This window comes from Lactuca saligna, chromosome 8 (assembly GCF_052625555.1).
Source record: "Lactuca saligna cultivar CGN05327 chromosome 8, ASM5262555v1, whole genome shotgun sequence".
Lineage (NCBI taxonomy): Eukaryota > Viridiplantae > Streptophyta > Magnoliopsida > Asterales > Asteraceae > Lactuca > Lactuca saligna.
Window position 1 is genome coordinate 59,561,050 of NC_136424.1, and position 20,295 is coordinate 59,581,344.

The 20,295-nt window shown below is 34.8% G+C and overlaps 2 protein-coding genes across 7 annotated transcripts; both read right to left on the reverse strand.

Annotated features, from left to right (window-relative positions):
• Positions 1-3,736: 3,736 nt before the first annotated feature.
• On the reverse strand, positions 3,737-10,463 carry LOC145008157 (TMV resistance protein N-like). 6 transcript variants are annotated; one of them, XM_078966775.1, is made up of 7 exons: positions 10,293-10,463; positions 9,266-9,455; positions 7,886-8,414; positions 6,296-7,457; positions 5,955-6,206; positions 4,833-5,534; positions 3,737-4,757 (listed from the first exon to the last, which is right to left on the reverse strand). In XM_078966775.1, exons 2-7 carry the CDS (start codon positions 9,270-9,272, stop codon positions 4,197-4,199), a joined length of 3,213 nt encoding a protein of 1,070 aa, XP_078822901.1. In that variant the 5' UTR covers positions 9,273-9,455; positions 10,293-10,463; the 3' UTR covers positions 3,737-4,196. The 6 variants fall into 6 exon arrangements, with proteins under 6 accessions (XP_078822901.1, XP_078822903.1, XP_078822904.1 ...); XM_078966777.1 differs by having other exon boundaries at positions 9,170-9,455; XM_078966778.1 differs by lacking the exon at positions 9,266-9,455.
• Positions 10,464-11,518: 1,055 nt separating this feature from the next.
• LOC145010774 (TMV resistance protein N-like) lies at positions 11,519-19,048 on the reverse strand. Its single transcript, XM_078969304.1, has 6 exons — positions 18,893-19,048; positions 17,392-18,002; positions 15,325-16,429; positions 15,021-15,239; positions 12,561-13,265; positions 11,519-12,476 (listed from the first exon to the last, which is right to left on the reverse strand). Exons 2-6 carry the CDS (start codon positions 17,979-17,981, stop codon positions 11,934-11,936), a joined length of 3,162 nt encoding a protein of 1,053 aa, XP_078825430.1. The 5' UTR covers positions 17,982-18,002; positions 18,893-19,048; the 3' UTR covers positions 11,519-11,933.
• Positions 19,049-20,295: the final 1,247 nt, after the last annotated feature.

A 20,295-nucleotide genomic window follows, 5' to 3' on the forward strand; every position in this document is an offset into this window, starting at 1 on the left:
AGACACCCCCGAAAGTGCGTCTGAATCCCTCAAACCAAGGCTCTAATACCAACTTGTAACATCCCAAAATTCTAGACCAAAATTTTCATTTTGATATAACGAATCATAAAACAATGTATAGAAAACATCATCAAGTTATTTCATTTCATAAAAACCATAGATCATATGTCTCAAAATCATGTCATAAGATAGTAACAATTTCAGAGTACAAATCCCAAGAATCTCATAATGCAGAAAATCATGTGTGTGATGCGCTGCTACCGTGCCAACTCCTTTTCCTTCGAAGAAGAAGTACCTGAAACAAAAACTGAAAACCATAAGCACAAATCTCCACTTTTCCCCTATTTTATATAAAACCCATTTTTGTATCATATTCTCTATCATACCACATACCACATAATCACAAAACATTAGTGACTTCCCCCATCATAACACATACCATACAATAAACATACTGTCTAACATATCCTGGTACTAGCTACCCCTCCAGTCCCTTTCAACTGATCACTTGCCTAGCATATCAGGGTGTTGGCCTACCCCTTCGGTCTTGTTGACCGGTACCTTGCCTAGCATATTAGGGTGTTGGTCTACCCCTTCGATCCTTTCGATCGGTACCTCTCCTAGCATATCAGGGTGCTGGCCTACCCCTTCTGTCCTTTCGACCGGTACCGGGGACTATCTCACCCCTACTTCTACCACAAAGCATCCTAGTGCATAAACATAAGTCATATACTACCTAGCTTATTCAGGTGTTGGCATACCCCTGCAGCCCTATCGACCGGTACTGGGGTCTATCCTACCCCTCCTACCACTATTACATAACATCATAGCATACTAGCACATAAAGCATAACAAATTGTGACATAACAGATAATTATCACAAAGACAATCATCTATACTATAGCTCTTACTAGTGGGCCGATATTGGTGCCTTCAACCCACTTCTATTGGAAGGTAACTCACCTAAAATGTCGTGAAGTAGCTGATATGTCCTCGGCTCTAGAATCAACTCTCCTCAACTCCTACACATGAAATCCCTTATAATTACTCTTTCATACTCATAACCCTTTTAAGTGTCAACTCTGGGCAAAGGTCAAAGTCAAATTCAACATCCTGATTAACTCAACTCGCCGAGTTGGTCCATCAACTCGTTGAGTTCCATGATCCATTAAACCCTAGAAATCTCGATCCCACTCGTCGAGTTCCTCCTCATACATAGTCGAGACATTTCGCTCACAACTTGTCGAGTTCCTCCTTGAACTCGTCGAGTTCCTCAATCTTCATAATATAGTTGGGACCTTTCACTCACAACTCGCCGAGTCCTTATTTGAACTGGTCGAGTTCCTCAATCTTCATGAACCAAAACCATGACCAACTCGTTGAGTCATCTCCTAGACTCAACGAGTTTACTTAGTAACAGAAAAGGTTGGTGGACCACGACCCAACTCGATGAGCTGTATGAAAAACTCGTCGAGTCCCCCATAGTCTAAATCCATACAAACGTTTCTAGTCGGGCTTACTGCATTCAAATCATAGATCTTGTTCCCTAGGGTCAATATACCACGTAAAGTTTCCAACTTTACGTCGGTGCATGGGTTATTTAGCTCAAAAGGACCTAAAAAGTGGTTCACAAGTTGCATGGGACTCCCATCGCCATAAAGTTGACACCTTTATGCCATGAAGTCCCTCTAGGGATCTAGATATGAAGTCATGACTCCAAAACATGCTTGCATCCATGAATGGTTCCATAATCGGCCCTTTAAATCCCTAAACTACTCCGTAAAGAGATCTAGTAAATGAATAGTCAATGTATAGACTTTATACCTCAATAAGGCTGCTTTGACAAAGAACTCTCTGGATCTGAAGCTTCTTCCTTCAACCAAGCACTTCTAACTTCCATCCCTTTAAGGAAATACGACGGAATCACTCTTATTTCACTCACACACACACACTCAAAAGGCTCAAGATCACGAATTAGGGTTTTGCTGGACCGAGGGAGGCGATGAAGGATGCCACAATGAAGTGTTAAGGTCCTTAAATAGGATGCAGACCCCAAAAATTAGGGTTTCACTCTAGCAACCCAACACGTTGAGTTGAGGCTTCTCAACTCGTCGAGTAGACTTCAAGTCTTGCGTCCCAAAAGATCCGTTTCTACTCGACGAGTTTGGGGCCTCATCGAGTCCCTTGCAAAAATGAATAATTCTTATTAAAATACATAGCAGGAATGGGCGTTACACAAGAATCGTAAGGCAAGTACACCACCTTTGATCAATCGATAAGATCTTGAGTTTTTCTAGAGAGAGAAAGTGATTTTGAATGGGTTTTCTAGAAAGAGAAAGCAAAAATCACTTGAATTCTAGTGAAGAAAATCAAATTAGGAATTGAATCAAGGATGAATTCGATTTCTAGAATCCAAAACTCTCTAAAACATGAAGATCAAAGTCAACGAAGAATCACCAAATCATATGATGTGTTTCAAGGGAGCTAGTACAAGAACCGATGGTCATAGGGTGATTGGAGGGGGAAGGTGGAGGAGAGTGGAACAAGGAAGAATTAGAGGAACTTTCTAAGGAGGGAGAAGATTCGTGATTAGACAAAGGATTGCTATCGGGAACAATAGTAGAAGGTGAAAGAGAAGTATCATTAGATGTCGTAGGAGAGACAACTAAGAGAGTGATGGTCGTCACAGTTGGAAGGGTCATCAAATAGGAAAAGGATCATAATCGGAGGGTAAAGGGGCAACTTGAAAATCAGGGAAATGGTATTGCTCCTCATTAAAAATAACATGTCGAGAGATATGGACATGTTATATGACAAGGTCAAGGCAATGATAACCTCTATAGTCGGGGGAGGGACCGAGGTAGACACATATACTGTGTTTGGATAGCAAAGGACTCCAAACACTCGAAGGTGATCATATATGGGAAAAAAACCTAATATAATTTCAAGTGGATTCTTAAAGGTAAGTGTTGTAGTGGGAAGAAGATTGAGTATGTGAACATTAGTTAAAATAGCTTTAACCTAGAACTTTGGTGGAAGAGATTAATGAAGAAAAAAGGTGCGAAGAATAGTGTTGACGGAGCGGATTACACGCTTAGCCTTTCTGTTTTGTTTAGAGGTGTACGAGCAAGAGAACCGAACTTTAATGCCATTTTTTAGAAAGAAATTTAGTAAAGTTTGATTATTGAATTGTTTGACCATTATTACATTGAAAAAGTTGAATGGTTTGTTTGAATAGTGTTAAAACATAGGGATGAAAAGTAGAAAAATCATTAAAAACATCAGATTTTGCACAACGCAGAAACATCCATAAAAATACGAGAAATCATCTAAAATAATATGTAATATTTGAAACCTTTGGTGTTTGAAATTGGGGAAGTCCACAAATCTGCATGTATAAATTCAAACATATGAGAAGTTTTAGTTTTGAAATATTCAAAAGATAAATGACAATGTTTCCTTCGCTAACAAGCATGGCAAGTTGGGAGTTTATTTATAGATCTAGAAATAAAATGTCTAGATTGCAAAAAATTCATAACAGAAGATACGAGATGTCCTAGTCAACGATTCCAATTCCATGTAGTGAGAGCCACATCAGCTAGAATAGTGATCGATAGCAAGGAGGAAAACGAGTAGAGAATAGGGTAAAGATCACAGACAATGTCACGTGTTCACAGTGAAACCAAATAGTTCAAATGTAACATAAACCAAATTACAAAAGCTAAACAGCTAGGAGAATGCGGAAAACGCTTTTCCAATGTGAGTGATCGGAAGTATGACACCATTACCAATCATTATGGACTTAGAATTACATGGTTGTAAAAAGAGCATGTTACATGAGTTAAAGGATATGTGAGAGCTTGCACCGGAGTCCATATAATAGTCTTATATATCAGCAAGGCAACTTGTAATCACTTTCCATAAACAACATTTGATAATGCAGAAATGGAATATCAACCAACAGGTGCGACTTGTAGAAATGTTATTAAAATCACATATATCGTATGAGAAAGACAAATTTTTCCCATACAATTTTCGATTTCATCACTTCGGATGCAATCTTATCTAATAAAAACAACCATGATCAATAAACAATCCAAGACACTCAGGCTAAAGTGACTCTTGAATATATTTCTCATCCGAGATTTTGGTTGACATCAACAAACTCATTAAAAGAAATTGGTAGCACAAATCATCTAAAAGTAATAATGAGCAATAGGTTCCCATAAAATCTTGATAGAGGAGTTTGGATGATGATGGAAGGTAAATGTCTTTCTTTTATAAACTTCTTCCTCATCCCAAAATTCTGACCAATCTGTTTCAACTTCTGTTGTTTGCATCAGATCATCTTTAGGAACGAGTACAGCCCTAAACCTAAGCTCACCTCCATACAAATACTCATTTTCCAAGGAAAAGGAAATGGTATTGTACGTTGAATTCAAGCATCCAGTGTGCCTCAATGAACCAAAGGAAACATATCCTACACATGTCTCTTGAGATTGAGTATCATGTCTTCGATTAGACCCCTGCCAAAACTGGGATTGAAAATTTTCATCTAAGCCCTGCTTGATACTTATATTAATGTCCAGAAAATTGCCGACACAACTGACGAACATTAAAATCCCAGAAAAGTGATTGTACCAATCATGTGGAAGCGACATCTTATATGTCTTCACCCAGTATACCCAAATTACAAACCCCCTCCAAATGTCAATGGCTGAAAGGCAGATACTGAAAAAGTAATCTTTCGCGTTTCCCTACCACAAAACAAACACGTTCAATTATGATTCACCTTTATTCTTCTTGTACAGAATGAAAATGAAAAGCCAAACCTGGAGCATGGAGTTTAGTACTATGTCACCAGCAAGTGGACTAAGTTTGTGGTTCCCAATAAGTGAGACTTTCCACAACCATTTACAGTTTGAAATATCTCCAAAGCTTTCAAGTGACTCACAACCATCCGCTACAACAACAGCTATACTTAATGGCAGCTCCGCCAATTCTAAAAGGTGTTTGCAGTATCTTATGTTGAGATATTTGAGCCGAGGAAGCTGCAAGAGACTAAAATTCAACCTTACAAATTTATTTCTTTCTAGATTTAACTCTTGCAAGTTGGTTAATTCCCAAAAAGCAGCAGACTTGATGTCTCCATCTCCCAAATTGCATCGGTTGAGATCTAGTTTCCTTAAGCATCCACTAATAAGCCGTAGCCCTATGTGGTTCATGTTGTGAGGTACAAGATGCTCCATATTTTGTTCGATCTTTGAAAGATTATCAAATGAAGTGCATCCCGAGAGCACAAGAGTCTCAAGTTTCTTCAAGCGGTTAATGGGTGGAACTATCATAAGATTGTCACAATCTTGTATCACCACATAAACAATATTTGCCAAACGTCCAAATGATGGATGAATCTCTTCTAAAGACCAACATTCATAAACCAAGAATCTTTCAAGGTTCGGAAGCCCCTTAAAATCAGGTGTCTTGATTAGGCTATCCAAACGTGAAAGTTTGATCATCCTCAAATTTGGTAGATACTGTATGCACAAAGTTTGCCAGCAATTCATGAACAATAAGTGAATGTATGTATGTATATATACATGTATATGTACATGTTCGGTTTCAGCTTTAAAATAATTTAAACAGAAGTGAAATGGAAAAACAATAAAACAATTATATCAAAAACATAAACTAATTTAAATAAATTCGGTTTCAGCTTTACACATGTTTGGTCCCAAACCCTTTGAGTATATTTTAATTTAAAGAATATAAACCTATAAGACTATAACATTAATGTTTTTTTGTTTAAAAACAAAACCCGAATGGATTACATATGGAGAAAAGAGTCTTTTTAATTTTGTAAGGGACCAATTAAATCCAAAACCAAATTAGGAGAAAAGGACAATATCCACAATTTTGAAAAGTTTGGATTGCATTCATTAACGAATAAGAATTACCTTGTAACCTTCCCAGAGTTGTTTTGCATCGAGCCACCTCAATGTTAGACAACAAAGCTCCCTTGGTGGAAAATTTTCTGGAATTATAATTAATCCAAGTGGAGTCTCAATCAATCCATCTTCTATCGGCTCAAAATCAAAATCAAAATCAATCCACCGAAGTTTCTTCATGTTTGCAGCAACCTGAACAACTAGTTGTGATTCATCACTCCTAAAACACAAAACATGTATAGCCTCAATCCTGTCAAGGTTCTGGAATACAGAAAAAAAATGGTTTCAGGATCATCAAAATCTAAAAAGTGTTTCTTTATACAATATATCATGATAAAGCTAAATATTACCGTTGTTTCATCCATAGCACATATTTTTAAAACATCTTCCTCTTTCCAAACTCTACTATGTTTTGCAGGATTCTTGGGGTGTTCCCTTCTAACAATGTAGTGTGCCATTTCTTGTATCAAATCATGCATATCAAACATTCCATATTCTGAAATAGTTATGAGAGCCTTTTGAACCAACACCTTTATGCCTATAACCGAGTGAAAACCACAAGCATCAAGTTTCATCATTACATCTTCATCTTTAATCCGACCTCTAAAGAAACATGCGATGTCTAGGAACAACTCTCTCTCCTCGGACGTAAGTCCATCAAAGCTGATTTTTAGCTTTTCCAGAATATTAGCATCTGGGATTTCTTTCAATCTATCCAATGCACTTCTCCACTCATTCGTCTCTTTGTCACATAAAAAACGACCCAGAACTCTAAGTGCTAATGGGAGCCCACCAGCATATGATACAGCATCTTTCGAAAGCTGCTGATAGTCTTTTATACGTCTGTAACCCTGAGGTGCATGCTTGCAAAAGAGCTTCATAGCTTCATCAGTGTTTAACAAACTTATATTGTGTATAACATCTACTTTGTGTGCAGTTAATACATGTTCATCTCTAGTTGTGATTATTATGCGGCTTCCTTCACCGAACCAATCACGTGATCCAGCTAACTCTTCTAGGTGCTCAAGGTTGTCAACATCATCAAGAAGAATCAAGACCTTTCTATGGTGTAACCTATCCTTTATCATATTTCTTCCTTCTTCAACTCTCCCTACATCCACTTGCTTTTGTTTTAAAACACCACAAAGAATTTTCTCTTGCAATCTTTCCAAACCATTTTTATTACTTGTTTCCTCGCGAATATTTTTTAGAAAGCAACAACCATCAAACTTGCTAGAGATTTTATCATAAACAGAAGAGGCAAGAGTAGTCTTACCACCACCTCCAAGCCCCCATATTCCAATCATTCTTTTACCACCAAACCCAATTTGTAACTTTGATATCAAATCTTGCATGCGAGTCTCTACTCCAACCAGGTTGTCATCCACACTTGAAGTTACAGGATGCAAGTTATGTGAAATTGTGTCAACAATTTTTTCAATGCATTTTGACTCGTGCCTACAAATTGAACATACAAGGATCATCAACACACGCTCACATTTTGACTCGTGCCTACAAATTAAACATACTACCCTAGAGAAACTTTACTTTGTGAATTCTTGGAAAATATTAATTTGCAGTAGTATTTGTTATTATTCGTCACTTATCAAAGCCTTTGTTTATCAATTAAGGTCATGAACATCATCAAGAACAATTGAACCATTTGTATGACAACCTCTGTATTATCATGCATCCTTCTTCTTAAATCTGTTCTACATGTTTTCAAAATAGCTAATAAAACTTCTTCAAATCATACTTGTTGGATCCCTTTTATATATATATATATATATATATATATATATATATATATATATATATATATATATATATATATATATATATATATATATATATAACTTATAAGGTATAATTATAAATGTCTTGTAGTAGAGCATGCATATCCTAAGCATAAAAAGTGCACAAAGAAAGAAGAAAATCACCCGTTGGCAATGTGCTCGGTTTCCCATCCAGAAATGTTACCAGCATCCATAAGTGCTTTTCTCCAAGATTCAACCTTTTTGTTGTTCTCCAACTCATGTTTCACAAATGCTTCTCCGTATTTGCCCTTTTGTTTTCTAACTTCAGAAGGATCAACGTCATAAAATACAGGCATCACGATTTGGCCTCTTCTATCCTTGCATTTCATGATATGTACAAGTTCATCTAAACACCATGAAGAATCTGCATAGTTTTTAGAGAATACGATGACGGAGATCTGTGAGTCTTCAATAGCGGTCATTAGAGATGGGCCAATTGATTTGCCCTGAGGAAGTGTTTCATCGTCCTTGTAAGCATAGATCCCTTGTTGTACGAGAGCTGTGTGGAGATGATCAACAAAAGTTTTACGAGTATCTTCTCCTCTAAAATTAAGAAAAACATGGTACTTCCACACATGAGAAGAAAAGGCCACATCGGAACGGGAAGATGATGAAGATTCCATCGACATGTTGACTTGAGCACCTAAATGAACTGAAATATATAAGGAGATGTGAGTCTCCAATACAACTTGTTTCATCTAGAAAAACCTCATCAAAACTCATAATTGAGCCAAACGGTTATAATGTAGAAAATCTCATAACTAGCCTTACATTTTTTTTTTCATTTTGTCATAAAAACTTCTTTGAAAGTATAATACAAGTTATGATTCAAAAGATAGGCATGAATTAATTTAGGCGACCTATGTTAGTTTCACACAATCAGATCATACAAACTAATGTTTTACTATCAATTCTGCATTGAGTTGTAAACTCATTGCTTAATTTGCAACCAACTTACCTTTGCAATCTTATAACTTAATTTCTATAGATAATTTCCAGAATTTCTTCTTTCAACTGAACCGGTTTGAATATGTGGATACTTTTCCTCCACACTTCTACATTGTACTTTTTCAACTTTCTACCCTTAGAACTATATTTAATTATTTATGTTATTTATCAAATAACCTATACACCATATTTTAGCATTTACTCCAGATACATAGATACCACTATTTTAATGTTCTCATCACCCCTATGGATGAATCGTCTCAAACTCTTCATCACCATTCTCCAAATATACTTCGTTTTCACACAATGGTCATTATAGTCTCAAACCCAAGCACTCATACTCAACTCTCATTATACAATCACATCAGCAGTTCAAATCCTGCATGAGATACACATATCATAACAAGTATATAAACAAGTTACCAAATAGCAACATGCCAGCTCTTAGGCACTACTCACCTCAGTAGACTTCTCATTTCAATCCTTGATTGTGTTACATTGATACTTCTCATAACATTAATTGACACATGTATCTTTAAGCTATTATGTTCTAACCTTTCATGATAAAATCTACGCTGTAACCACCAAGGTTTTCTAATGAACCTGGTCAATTTATAATTCCCACCACTTAGCCCAAGGTTTAAATCTAGCACCTAGGGATTTTGATGATAGTTGGGCCCAAAAGGCCCAAGTAATAAGCTTGGCCCAACCCCCCCTGTTTTTCAGAGCAATGAAGATGCATATCCTGCATGGAAAATAAGAATTTGTAGCCTAAACGATAAACATGAAAGCATAACCTTCATAGTAAATATAAATTTACAAATTTTATAACAAAAGTAAAAGTATATCTCCATGACATATATAAATACATGCCTTATATAACTAGTAAATGCATACCCTGTAGTGATTAAAGAGATAGTCATGACCTACATATGTTCTATGTATATAATTTCCATCCATATCCATAATGAAATTTATCACATAGCTTTATACAACTCGTCACACCATCATTATTCTCAACTAATGATGCATAAAGATTCAAGTTAGAACACCATAACATTCATCCTATGTTAACAATAATCAACGCTTTAGGTGATAATTATGTTTTTAAGTATCCGGATTCATTTTGAAACACATAAACACCTCAATTGATAATCGATTAACTTATACAGTGCCAATACTTGGACTGCGCAATAAACATAGCAGCGCACACTGGGGATCAATCCCCTCTCAAAGCATCGTTTAAATTAATGTCCCCATCCACCTGTTCGATTTGCTTTTTGTATCCACAATACAATACACATCATTACACTCATTTACCCCTAATTACATTCTTTTATAACATACACAACAGCATATTAACTTCAAAAAGTTATTAACTTACTCAATTTAACTATACTAATTCAAAAACTTCACAACTTTGACTAAATTAGGTCAACATACGTTTCTGACATTCCAGATCGACCTTTCTCTTAGATTATTGTTAAAATTTACTCAATAACTTGTATAAATCTTCATTAACACTTCAATTTTAATTATTGATAACTTATACTTTATCAATTTATCATTTTGAGGAACATACCTCAAATTTCCAGCAGCACCCAACTTAAGCAGAGTCCATTTTGCGATCAAGTTGCTTTTGCAAGATTATACTTCAATTTCGTCGTTAATTTCTACTTTTAACTTGGATCGATTTGAGTAGATGGGTACTTTCCTCTTTCTCTCTATCTGCCGAGAGTCAACCAGGTGCGAAGATAATGAGGCCATGAGGAAGTAATTTATAAATCCTTTATATAGTTCCTCAGGTATCAGCGTTTCAACATTAGCCACCACACTTCTATATTTTACATTCTAACCTCCAAAATGTAAAAACTTAATAACATTTCTCAGACTTATATTTGATCATTTTTGTTAATTTGACAAACAATTTATACTTATATTTTTATACCCCCAAAATGTATTATCTAACTTTAATGGCAAAAAATAGTATTACAGACTATTATGATCATCTTTACATAACTTTCTATTCTAAAATCATGAAAATTGTGACCAATAAAAGAAATAGATTAATTTTGACTCCTTAAATTCATCCAAAATAGTCGGTAACCTTAGATTTACCGGTTGTAAATCATATGCGGCTTAATTGTTTATGGAAAAAAAAAAAACACAAGCTATCATAGGCTTCTTATTATTTATTTATTTATTTATTGTATTTGATGGCTTGATGCAAAACGAAAACAAGAACAAACAATTATTCAAAAAAGATAATAATTATTGATTCCAAAATGTTATTGAAAGACAAATTTCTTTTATACAAAAAGGAGCTACGTTTGCAGGAATTAGCAAATTTTAGAGAACTAAAATTGACTATAAAATTCTTTAAGTATGCTCCTCAATAAATGCAGGAAACTAATAAAGTAATGAAAAAAATTGTTATTAAAACATAATAAAACAAAAATAGAAATTGTATAAAATTTGGAGGAAACCGGAATATAGATGGTTAGAAGTGGATTTTGGAGATTAAACATATCATTTACTCTAAATAAAAAAAATATTACTAATATGAGTAAAGTACATGAATGATCCCTATTGTTTTGGATAATATGCATGTTTGGTTCCGAACTTTTTTATTTAACTTAGACAATTACTACATTTTTTTTTTTTTTTTTTTTTTTGCATTTCAGTTGACCAAATTTATAGATATATAACATTATATCCTATTTTGCATTCCAATTCCAAATTACTTACAAACATATGCATATGGCATATATTCTATTTCGACCAAACAATTTGCCTACATAGTATGCATGACAAATATATATTTTCGAATTACCATGAATAGGATATAAAAATATATATACATATACATATGACATGTATGCATGCTAGATACATACATTTTCATATTACCAAATTTGCATTCCGGTTCAAAGTCCCATATGACAAGTCGCCCACGATTCAGATGTATCATATAAGAAAAACAAACATTTTACCATATCATTCTTGATCTAATTATCAGTTTGTGTGTAATCCTTTTTAACAAAAACTAAGAATCTGAGACTAAAGTGACTCTTGACTCTTGAGTATGTTTCTCAGCATAAACTTTGGTTGTCAGTAACAAATTCATGAAAGTAGAACTGTTACCGCAGATCATTAATGGCGACGCAAAAGATCATTTAGAGGGGAAAACTGGTAGGTAGTCAAATGACCTCTGGGAATATATCTAGTAAACCAGAGGTCTCCATAAAATCTTGATAGAGGAGTTTGAATCATGTTCTATGGTAAATGTCTTTCCATTAATGTCTTTCTTATCCCAAAATTCTGAGGAATCTATCGTGACTTTTGTTGTTTGCATCGGATCATCTTTAGGTATGAGTACAACCCTAAACCTACAGCTATCTCCATACAAAGACCCATCTTCTGAGGAAAACGAAATGAAATTGTATGTTGATTTCAAGCATGTGATGTGCGTTAATGAACTAAAGGAAACATATCCTACATATGTCGTCTCTTCAGAATGCGCCTCAAGTGTTTCATTAGACTCAGATTGAAAAATGTCGTGTACACCCAAGTTGATGGTTATGTGAGGGTTCCCATTAAATCTCTTGTTTTGGAAGAACATCAAAATCCCAGAAAAGTGATTGTACCAATCATGTGGAAGCAGCATATTATAAGTCTTCACCCACTTGACCCAAACTACAGATGGTCCCCTCCAAATGTCCACGCAATTAAGTTTGACATTGATAAAGTAATATTTGGCGTTTCCCTGCCACAAAACAAACATGATCAATTATATGATCAATTACGTACCTTTATTCTTCTTATAAAGAATGAAAATGAACAGACAAACCTGGAGCATGGAGTTTAGCAATATGTCACCATCAAGTGGACCAAGTTTGTTATCCCCCCAAAGTGCGACTTTCCACAACCATTTACAGTTTGAAATGTCTCCAAGGGTTTCAAGTGACATACAACCATCTGCTAGAACAACAGCTATACTTGATGGCAGCTCCAACAATTCTACAAGATTGAAGCAGTACGACACATCGAGCCATTTGAGCCGAGGAAGTTGCAAGAGACTAAAATTCAACCTTACAAATCTATTTCCTTTTAGATCGAGTTTTTCCAAGTTGGGTAACTCCCAAACAGCAATAGATCTGATCATGTGTCCATCTGCCAAATTGCACCAGCCGAGATCCAGCTTTTTTAAACATCCGCAAGAAAACCATAGTCCTATGTGGTTCATGTTGTCAGGTACAAAATTCTCCATATTTTGTTCCATCTTTGAATGGTTAAAAACTATTTTGCACTTTGAGAAAACAATGGTCTCGAGTTTCTTCGACCGGGTAATGTGTGGAAGCATCTTGAGATTGTAACAACCTTCTATTGCTACATAAATAAGCTTTTCCAAATGTCCAAATGATGGATGAATCTCTTCTAAAAGCACAGATCCGTCAACCATGAATCTTTCAAGGTTCGGAAGCCCCTCAAAATCAGGTGTCTTCATAAGGTTCCTCATGAAAGTAAGACCGATAATCTTCAAATTTGGTAGATACTGTATACACAAGAGGACATAGTAAAAAGTTTGCCTTAAAACACTCATGTGACGAAAGTCTAGGGACAAAACATGGATATATATTGTGGGAGACGTTATCTGCAAATTTTCTATTAGGTACGAACTATTTTTGTAACTTTTTTAAACACATGGACCATTTCTGTAAAAAATTGCATAAGGACCTTTTCTGTAATTTATTTTCTACACATGAGCCAAACCTGCCAACATACAAAAATCTTAAACATAGAGACTGTTTTTGAAAAAACAAACTCATAGGGACCTTTTCTGTAAATTACAATATTATAGGGCCTAAATATGCCAATATTGAAAACATTTTATATAAGGACTAAATGTGCCAATATCGAAAACATTTGTGGCAAAAATCTGAAATGCATAAAGTTTACTATTAATTTCTACAAAATTATAGGGACTAAATGTGCCAATATTGAAAACATTTTATATAAGGACTAAATGTGTCAAAACTGAGAACATTTTATATAAGGAGTAAATGTGCCATTATTGAAAACATTTGTAGCAAAAATCTGCAATGCATAAAGTTTACTATTCATCTGTTCCCCACATTTATTGTGTGTTAAAATGGACCAATAAAAATTTAGTAAAATTAAATTATTATTTAATCAAAGAAAGATATATATTAAATGATATCTATAATTATAATTTATTTTGATGGAAACTATATAAATTCGTCATTACTATCAGTAAGATATATATATATATATATATATATATATATATATATATATATATATATATTGATAAGCCCAACTAATCCTAGAGTGCTTTTAGTTGATTTGCTTTAGTAGAGTTATTCTGCTATCTTTTTGGCTGTAGGGGTAGTTTAGTCCTTTTGGTATTATGGCTGTTATTGGCTGTTATGTTAGTGGGAACAGCACCTGATTATGCTGGCTGTGATTCCCTTTTATCTTGTCTCTAGTGATAGTATATATAGTCCTTTGTTTTAGAGAGTCAGTAGCTAAGAATTAATTTGTAAGAACATTGTTCTTCTTTTGGAGAGACTCTCACCTCTAGAATTGTGAGAAACTATCTTTATGAATATTATCAAGAATTTCTGTTAGTGTGAGCTTTACAATGCCTGGAGTATATGATAGATTCAACAAGGATCTATCATATATATATATATATATATATATATATATATATATATATATATATTACTGGCATTAATGATGAATTTATATAGTTTCCATAAAAAAGGAATTACAATTATATATATATATATATATATATATATATATATATATATATATATATGGCTGAGTTATTGTGAGAACTAAAAAAAATGTGTGAACTTACGAACTCATAATCAGTTCATAATTTTTCAGCATCAAAAACACCAATCTTCTCCAAATGGTGCTCATCAGCAGTCATAAAAAAACCAAAAATTAAAAATTAAAAATCATCAAATCTTTTTTTTGAGCCTAGATATGGCTTAGACGCACAATTTGAAGAAGATTGGTGTTTTGGTGTTGAAAAATGATGACCTCACAAATCTTTTGGTTCTCAAAAAAACCAGGCACTCTCTCTCTCTCTCTCTCTCTCTCTCTCTATATATATATATATATATATATATATATATATATATATATATATATATATATATAGAAGTAAATAATCAAACAATAAAATCGAAAAATGAGCTGATTTAAATAGATACAGTTTCAGCTTTTAACATGTTTACTACTTTGTTTTCATGTATTAAACAATAATAATTACCTTGTACCCCTCCCAAAGTTGTTTTGCATTGAAGCCATCTAATGATAGACAACAAAGCTCCCTCCGTGGAAAACTATCTGACATTAAAAATGTTCTCTCATCCGATCCTGGAGGGTTTCCCAAAATAATCCACCTCAGTTTGTTCATGCTTGCAGCAACCTCAAGAACTCGTTGTGCTTTGTTAGTCCTAGAATATATAGCTTCAATCTTGTCAAGGTTCTGGGAGAACAAAATGGTGTCAGGATTGAGTTCAATTTTTCTTTTTTTATAAATAAATATCTTGAAAATCTAGCTTAACCATTACCGTTGTTGCATCCACATCACATATTGTTGCAACATCTTCCTCCTTCCAAACTCTGCTATGTTTTTCTGGATTCTTAGGGTGTTTCCCTCTAACAATGTAGTGTGCCATTTCTTCTACCAGATCATGCATATCAAAAGCCCCATATTCTGAAATAGTTACAAGAGCCTTTTGCACCAACACCTTTATGCCTATAACAGGGTAATAACCACAAGCATCAAGTACCATCATTACCTCTTCATTGTTAGGCTCGCCTCTAAAGAAACATGCGATGTCTAGGAACAACTCTTTTTCTAAGAGAGTAAGTCCATCAAAGCTGATTTTTAGCTTTTCCAAAATATTAGCATCTGGAATTTCTTTCAATCTAGCCAAGGCACTCCTCCACTCATCCATCTCTTTGTCACATAGAAACCGACCGAGAACTCTAAGTGCCAATGGGAGCCCTCCAGCATAAGAAACCACATCTCTTGAAAGCTGCTCATAATCTTCTAAACGTATGTGTCCCTGGGGTGCATGCTTGCAGAAGAGCTTCATAGCCTCATCATTACTTAACAACCTAATATTGTGTATCACATCTACTTTGTGACCGGTTAATACATGCTCATCTCTTGTTGTGATTAATATCCGGCTTCCTTCACCGAACCAATCACGTGATCCAGCTAAATCTTCAAGCTGCTCAAGGTTGTCGACATCATCAAGGACAATCAACACCTTTCTATGGTGTAGCCTATCCTTTATCATGCGCCTTCCTTCTTCAACTCTCCGTACCTCCACTTGCTTCTGTTTCAAAACGTCATAAAGAATTTTTTGTTGCAAGTTTTCCAGACCGTTATTTTTACTTGATTCACCCCTGACATTTTTTAGAAAGCAGCAACCATCAAACTTGCTAGAGATTTCATCAAAAATAGAAGAGGCAAGAGTAGTCTTTCCACCGCCCCCAACTCCCCATATTCCAATCATCCTTTTACCACCAAACTCAATCTGCAACTTTGATATCAAATCTTGCATGCGAGTCTTCATTCCAATCAGGTTGTCATCCTCAACTGATGTTGGATGCAACCTTTGTGAAATTGTCTCAACAATTTCTTCAATGGCCTTCGACTCATCCCTGCACATATTGGATATAGAAGGATAAGTAACACACCCTGACACGGACAAAATGTGGTCTTGTCCAATCTTCCATGTTCCATGAAATAAGGGAAATTAAGGAGTCCTAAGTATTTCTTAATCACATTTCAAATTTTAATAGAACTTGTAAAGTCAGTATCATAAGTATTCCTAACAAGTTTCATGAGAAAGACCAAATAGATCCATGTGCAGGAAAATGCAAAAGAGATATAGTGGGCTTGTCGTTAGAAGTGTCAGTGAGATGATAAGTGTTAACTTAAGATTACAATTGAGTGAAGTCCATCATAAAACTTAGTTTGGGCTTTATATATAATCCTATGACTTAGGATATCTTTAATTTGGCGAAGGCAACGATCCACTAATTATTATCTTTGACATATATGCTAATGAGAGCCCACTAGCACAAGAAATTATATTTAATGAAGCTTTGAAAACATCTCACAATCTTTTATATATGGTACTTAATTATATCCCCTATGCATGTGGGAAATTCTTTTCAGATGGATGATTTTTTATCAAAAAACAACTAATAAATTCATATAAAATTTTGTGAGTTATATTGAAGGAAAGAAAATAAGGAAAAACAAGAAAAAAGAGTTCAAGATATTATATGAGAAGCAAATTTTAAGTTAGATACAAATCAAAAGAATTTGAATAAAATTCAATATATAGCTTGATTTGTGGTGATGATGTTATCTGCAGCATTGATAATAACACCATATTTTCTTTTAGCAACAAATATATTTGTAATATAATTGTTATGAAAATAACTACAAATATATTGTACATGTAAATGTAAATCATAATCATCACAACTTCAATAATAAAAGGAATGCTCTAATAATCTTTAAAATGCTCAATCCAATACCAGTCTTCACCTACTTTCTTATTTCCAAAGAACATTTAAAAAAAAAAAGTCAGTAAAATAAAGAAGATATTTACCTGTTGGCAATAAACCATCCAGATATGTTACTTGCATCCACAATTGCTCTTCTCCATGATTCAACCTGTGTCTTATTCTCCAAGTGCTGTTTGGTATATTCTTCATCGTATTCCCGTTTTCGTTCTAACGGTGCAAAGAACCACCCACAAGGGTCAATTATAAATGCCTGAACCAAAGATTTGATTTTGTCAGTGTTCTTGAGCTCGTGTTTGGCAAATGCTTCTCCATATTTTTCTTTTTGATTTCGCACATAAGACGGATCCACGTCATAAAATATAGGCATAACTACTTGGCCTCTCGTTTCCTTGCATTCCATAATATGTGAAAGTTCCTCTAAACACCACGATGAATCTGCATAATTTTCAGAGAATACGATGACAGCAAGCTGTGATCCCTCGATAGCCTTCATAAGGGCTGGACTGATTGATTCCCCACGAGGAAGTGTTTCATCATCCTTGTAAGTGTAGATCCCTTTTTCTACAAGAGCTTTGTAGAGATGGCCCACAAGATTCTGACGAGTATCTTCTCCTCTAAAACTAAGGAAAACATGGTACTCCCATGGCTGAGATGATGATGATGATGATGCCATCGACGTAAAGATGATATTTACCTGTTATATTTTACAACTTTACAATTATATTATGTATAAAAACAATCCCGTGATCCCAAAACCCCCTAAGAATATTACAATATCTTTAACTGGATTCCTTACATCAAAATTTTTACTCTTCATGTTCAAGCACTTAGACTTGCCCCACACACAAACAGCCTCTCCCTCTTAATTCACTTACAATCATGAAGAATTTATTAAGGTCTTGTTATGATCTTTAATATGACTGTTCATAATTGCTTACATACCAGAGACAGAGAGAGACAGGTTCCCATTGCACACATGGATTGTTACTATCATTCCCTTATAATATCAGACTTTAACTTTCTCTCACTCTATACCACCATTCTCAATTACTAGGTTCATCATACTTCATTGTCAAACAATGGTGCCAAACAATCATTAATTCATTATAATCTCAAGCCCAATTAATCATACTTAATTCATTATACACATATCAGAACGTAGCGATATTTTAATTTAAATAGTGCCAACTACTCAATGAACACAGCAGCGCACAATGGGGATCAATCCCCTCTCAAAGCATCGTTTAAATTAATGTCCCCATCCACCTGTTCGATTGGCTTTTTGTATCCACAACGCATATACACATCATTACACTCATTTACCCCTAATTACATTCGTTTATAACATACACAACCGCATATTAACTTCAAAAAGTTATTAGCTTACTCAACCTAGCTATTCTAATTCAAAAACTTCACAACTTTGACTAAATTAGGTCAACATATGTTTCTGACATTCCAGATCGACATTTCTCGTAGATTATTGATAAAATTTACTAAATAACTGGTATAAATCTTCATTAACATTTCAATTTCTTTATTGATAACTTATACTTTATCAATTTATCAGTTTGAGGAACATACCTCAAATTTCCAGCAGCGCCGAACTTAAGCAGAGTTTACTTTGCAATTAACTTATTTTTGCAAGATTAGACTTCAATGACTTCCTTAATTTCTTCTTTCAACTTGGATCGATTTGAGTTGGTGGACAGTTTCCTCCTCTTTATCTGCCAAATGTTAACCAGAGAGCGAAGATAATGAGGAAGTAAGTGTAAATCGTTTTATATATTCCCTCAGGTATTGGAGTTTCAACATTAGGCACCACACTTCTATATTTCACATTTTCACCTCTAAAACCAAAAAAAATTATAATATTTCTCATAATTATATTTAATCACTTTTGTCGATTTGACAAATAATCTATACTTATATTTGTATACCCCTAAAATGCAGTATCAACTCAAAGGGCAAAAAATAGAAGCACAAAATATTATGGGGATCTTGGCATGATTATTTTTTACCTCTTAATTTCGTCAAAAACTTATCGATAATCTTAGATTTACGGATGGTAAATCATATACGACTTAACCGTTTATAGGGATGAGCAAAGGGACCGAAACGGCCGGGAACCACCCGAACCGGACTCGACCCGGGAACCGGCTTCGGCCAAAATCAAGAACCGAACCGGCCCAGCGGTTCTACCGGTTCCCGGTTCCTACCGGTTCTTGTCGTGTCTTCAAATGTTGGAACCGGCCTCAAAAAATAGCATTATACGATTCCGGTTTTTACCGGTTCTACCGGTTCCGGTTATATCGGTTCCGATTCCTACCATTTTCCGGTTCCAAAAATCCACAAAAATAATGTTCCGATCCCGGCCCGACCGGTTCCATCGGGTTCCGGTTCCGGTGTCCGTTTCGGTTCCCCAGTTCATATGCTCATCCTTAACCATTTATGTAGAAAGAAAAAAACAAGCTATCATTAGCCTCTTAGTAAAAACTTCAACAATTTACATAGAACGAAAAAAAACATAAAAAATGTTAAAAAGGGATAATGTGACAACCTGGAATTTCCACTTATATAATTTCCACATCCGGACACTTCAAATATTAGTCAAAAATATTTTAATACATTTTTGGCCGGATTTAAATCCATTTGGTGTTTTATTTTTATTATCGTGAAGCGATTAAATAATAGGAAGTGTCGTTAACAGTGAGGAGTAACAAACCGAGCAACCCAACACCTTAGCTAGGTGTTTACGGCCAAACAAGGGGTGTTTGGGCCGTAAACACCCTCTTCCCCCAAGACTCATGCATATACATGAGTTTACTCCCCTTGCCTTCATTTCTACATTTACCACTCAAGAACACAAGGTTTTTCTCTCAACTATCATAAATTCATCCTTCCAAATCCGCCAAAATGTAAGTGTTTCTTCCAAAATTCGTTCATACAACACTTAATCTAGTGTTTATACATCATTTTCATACATG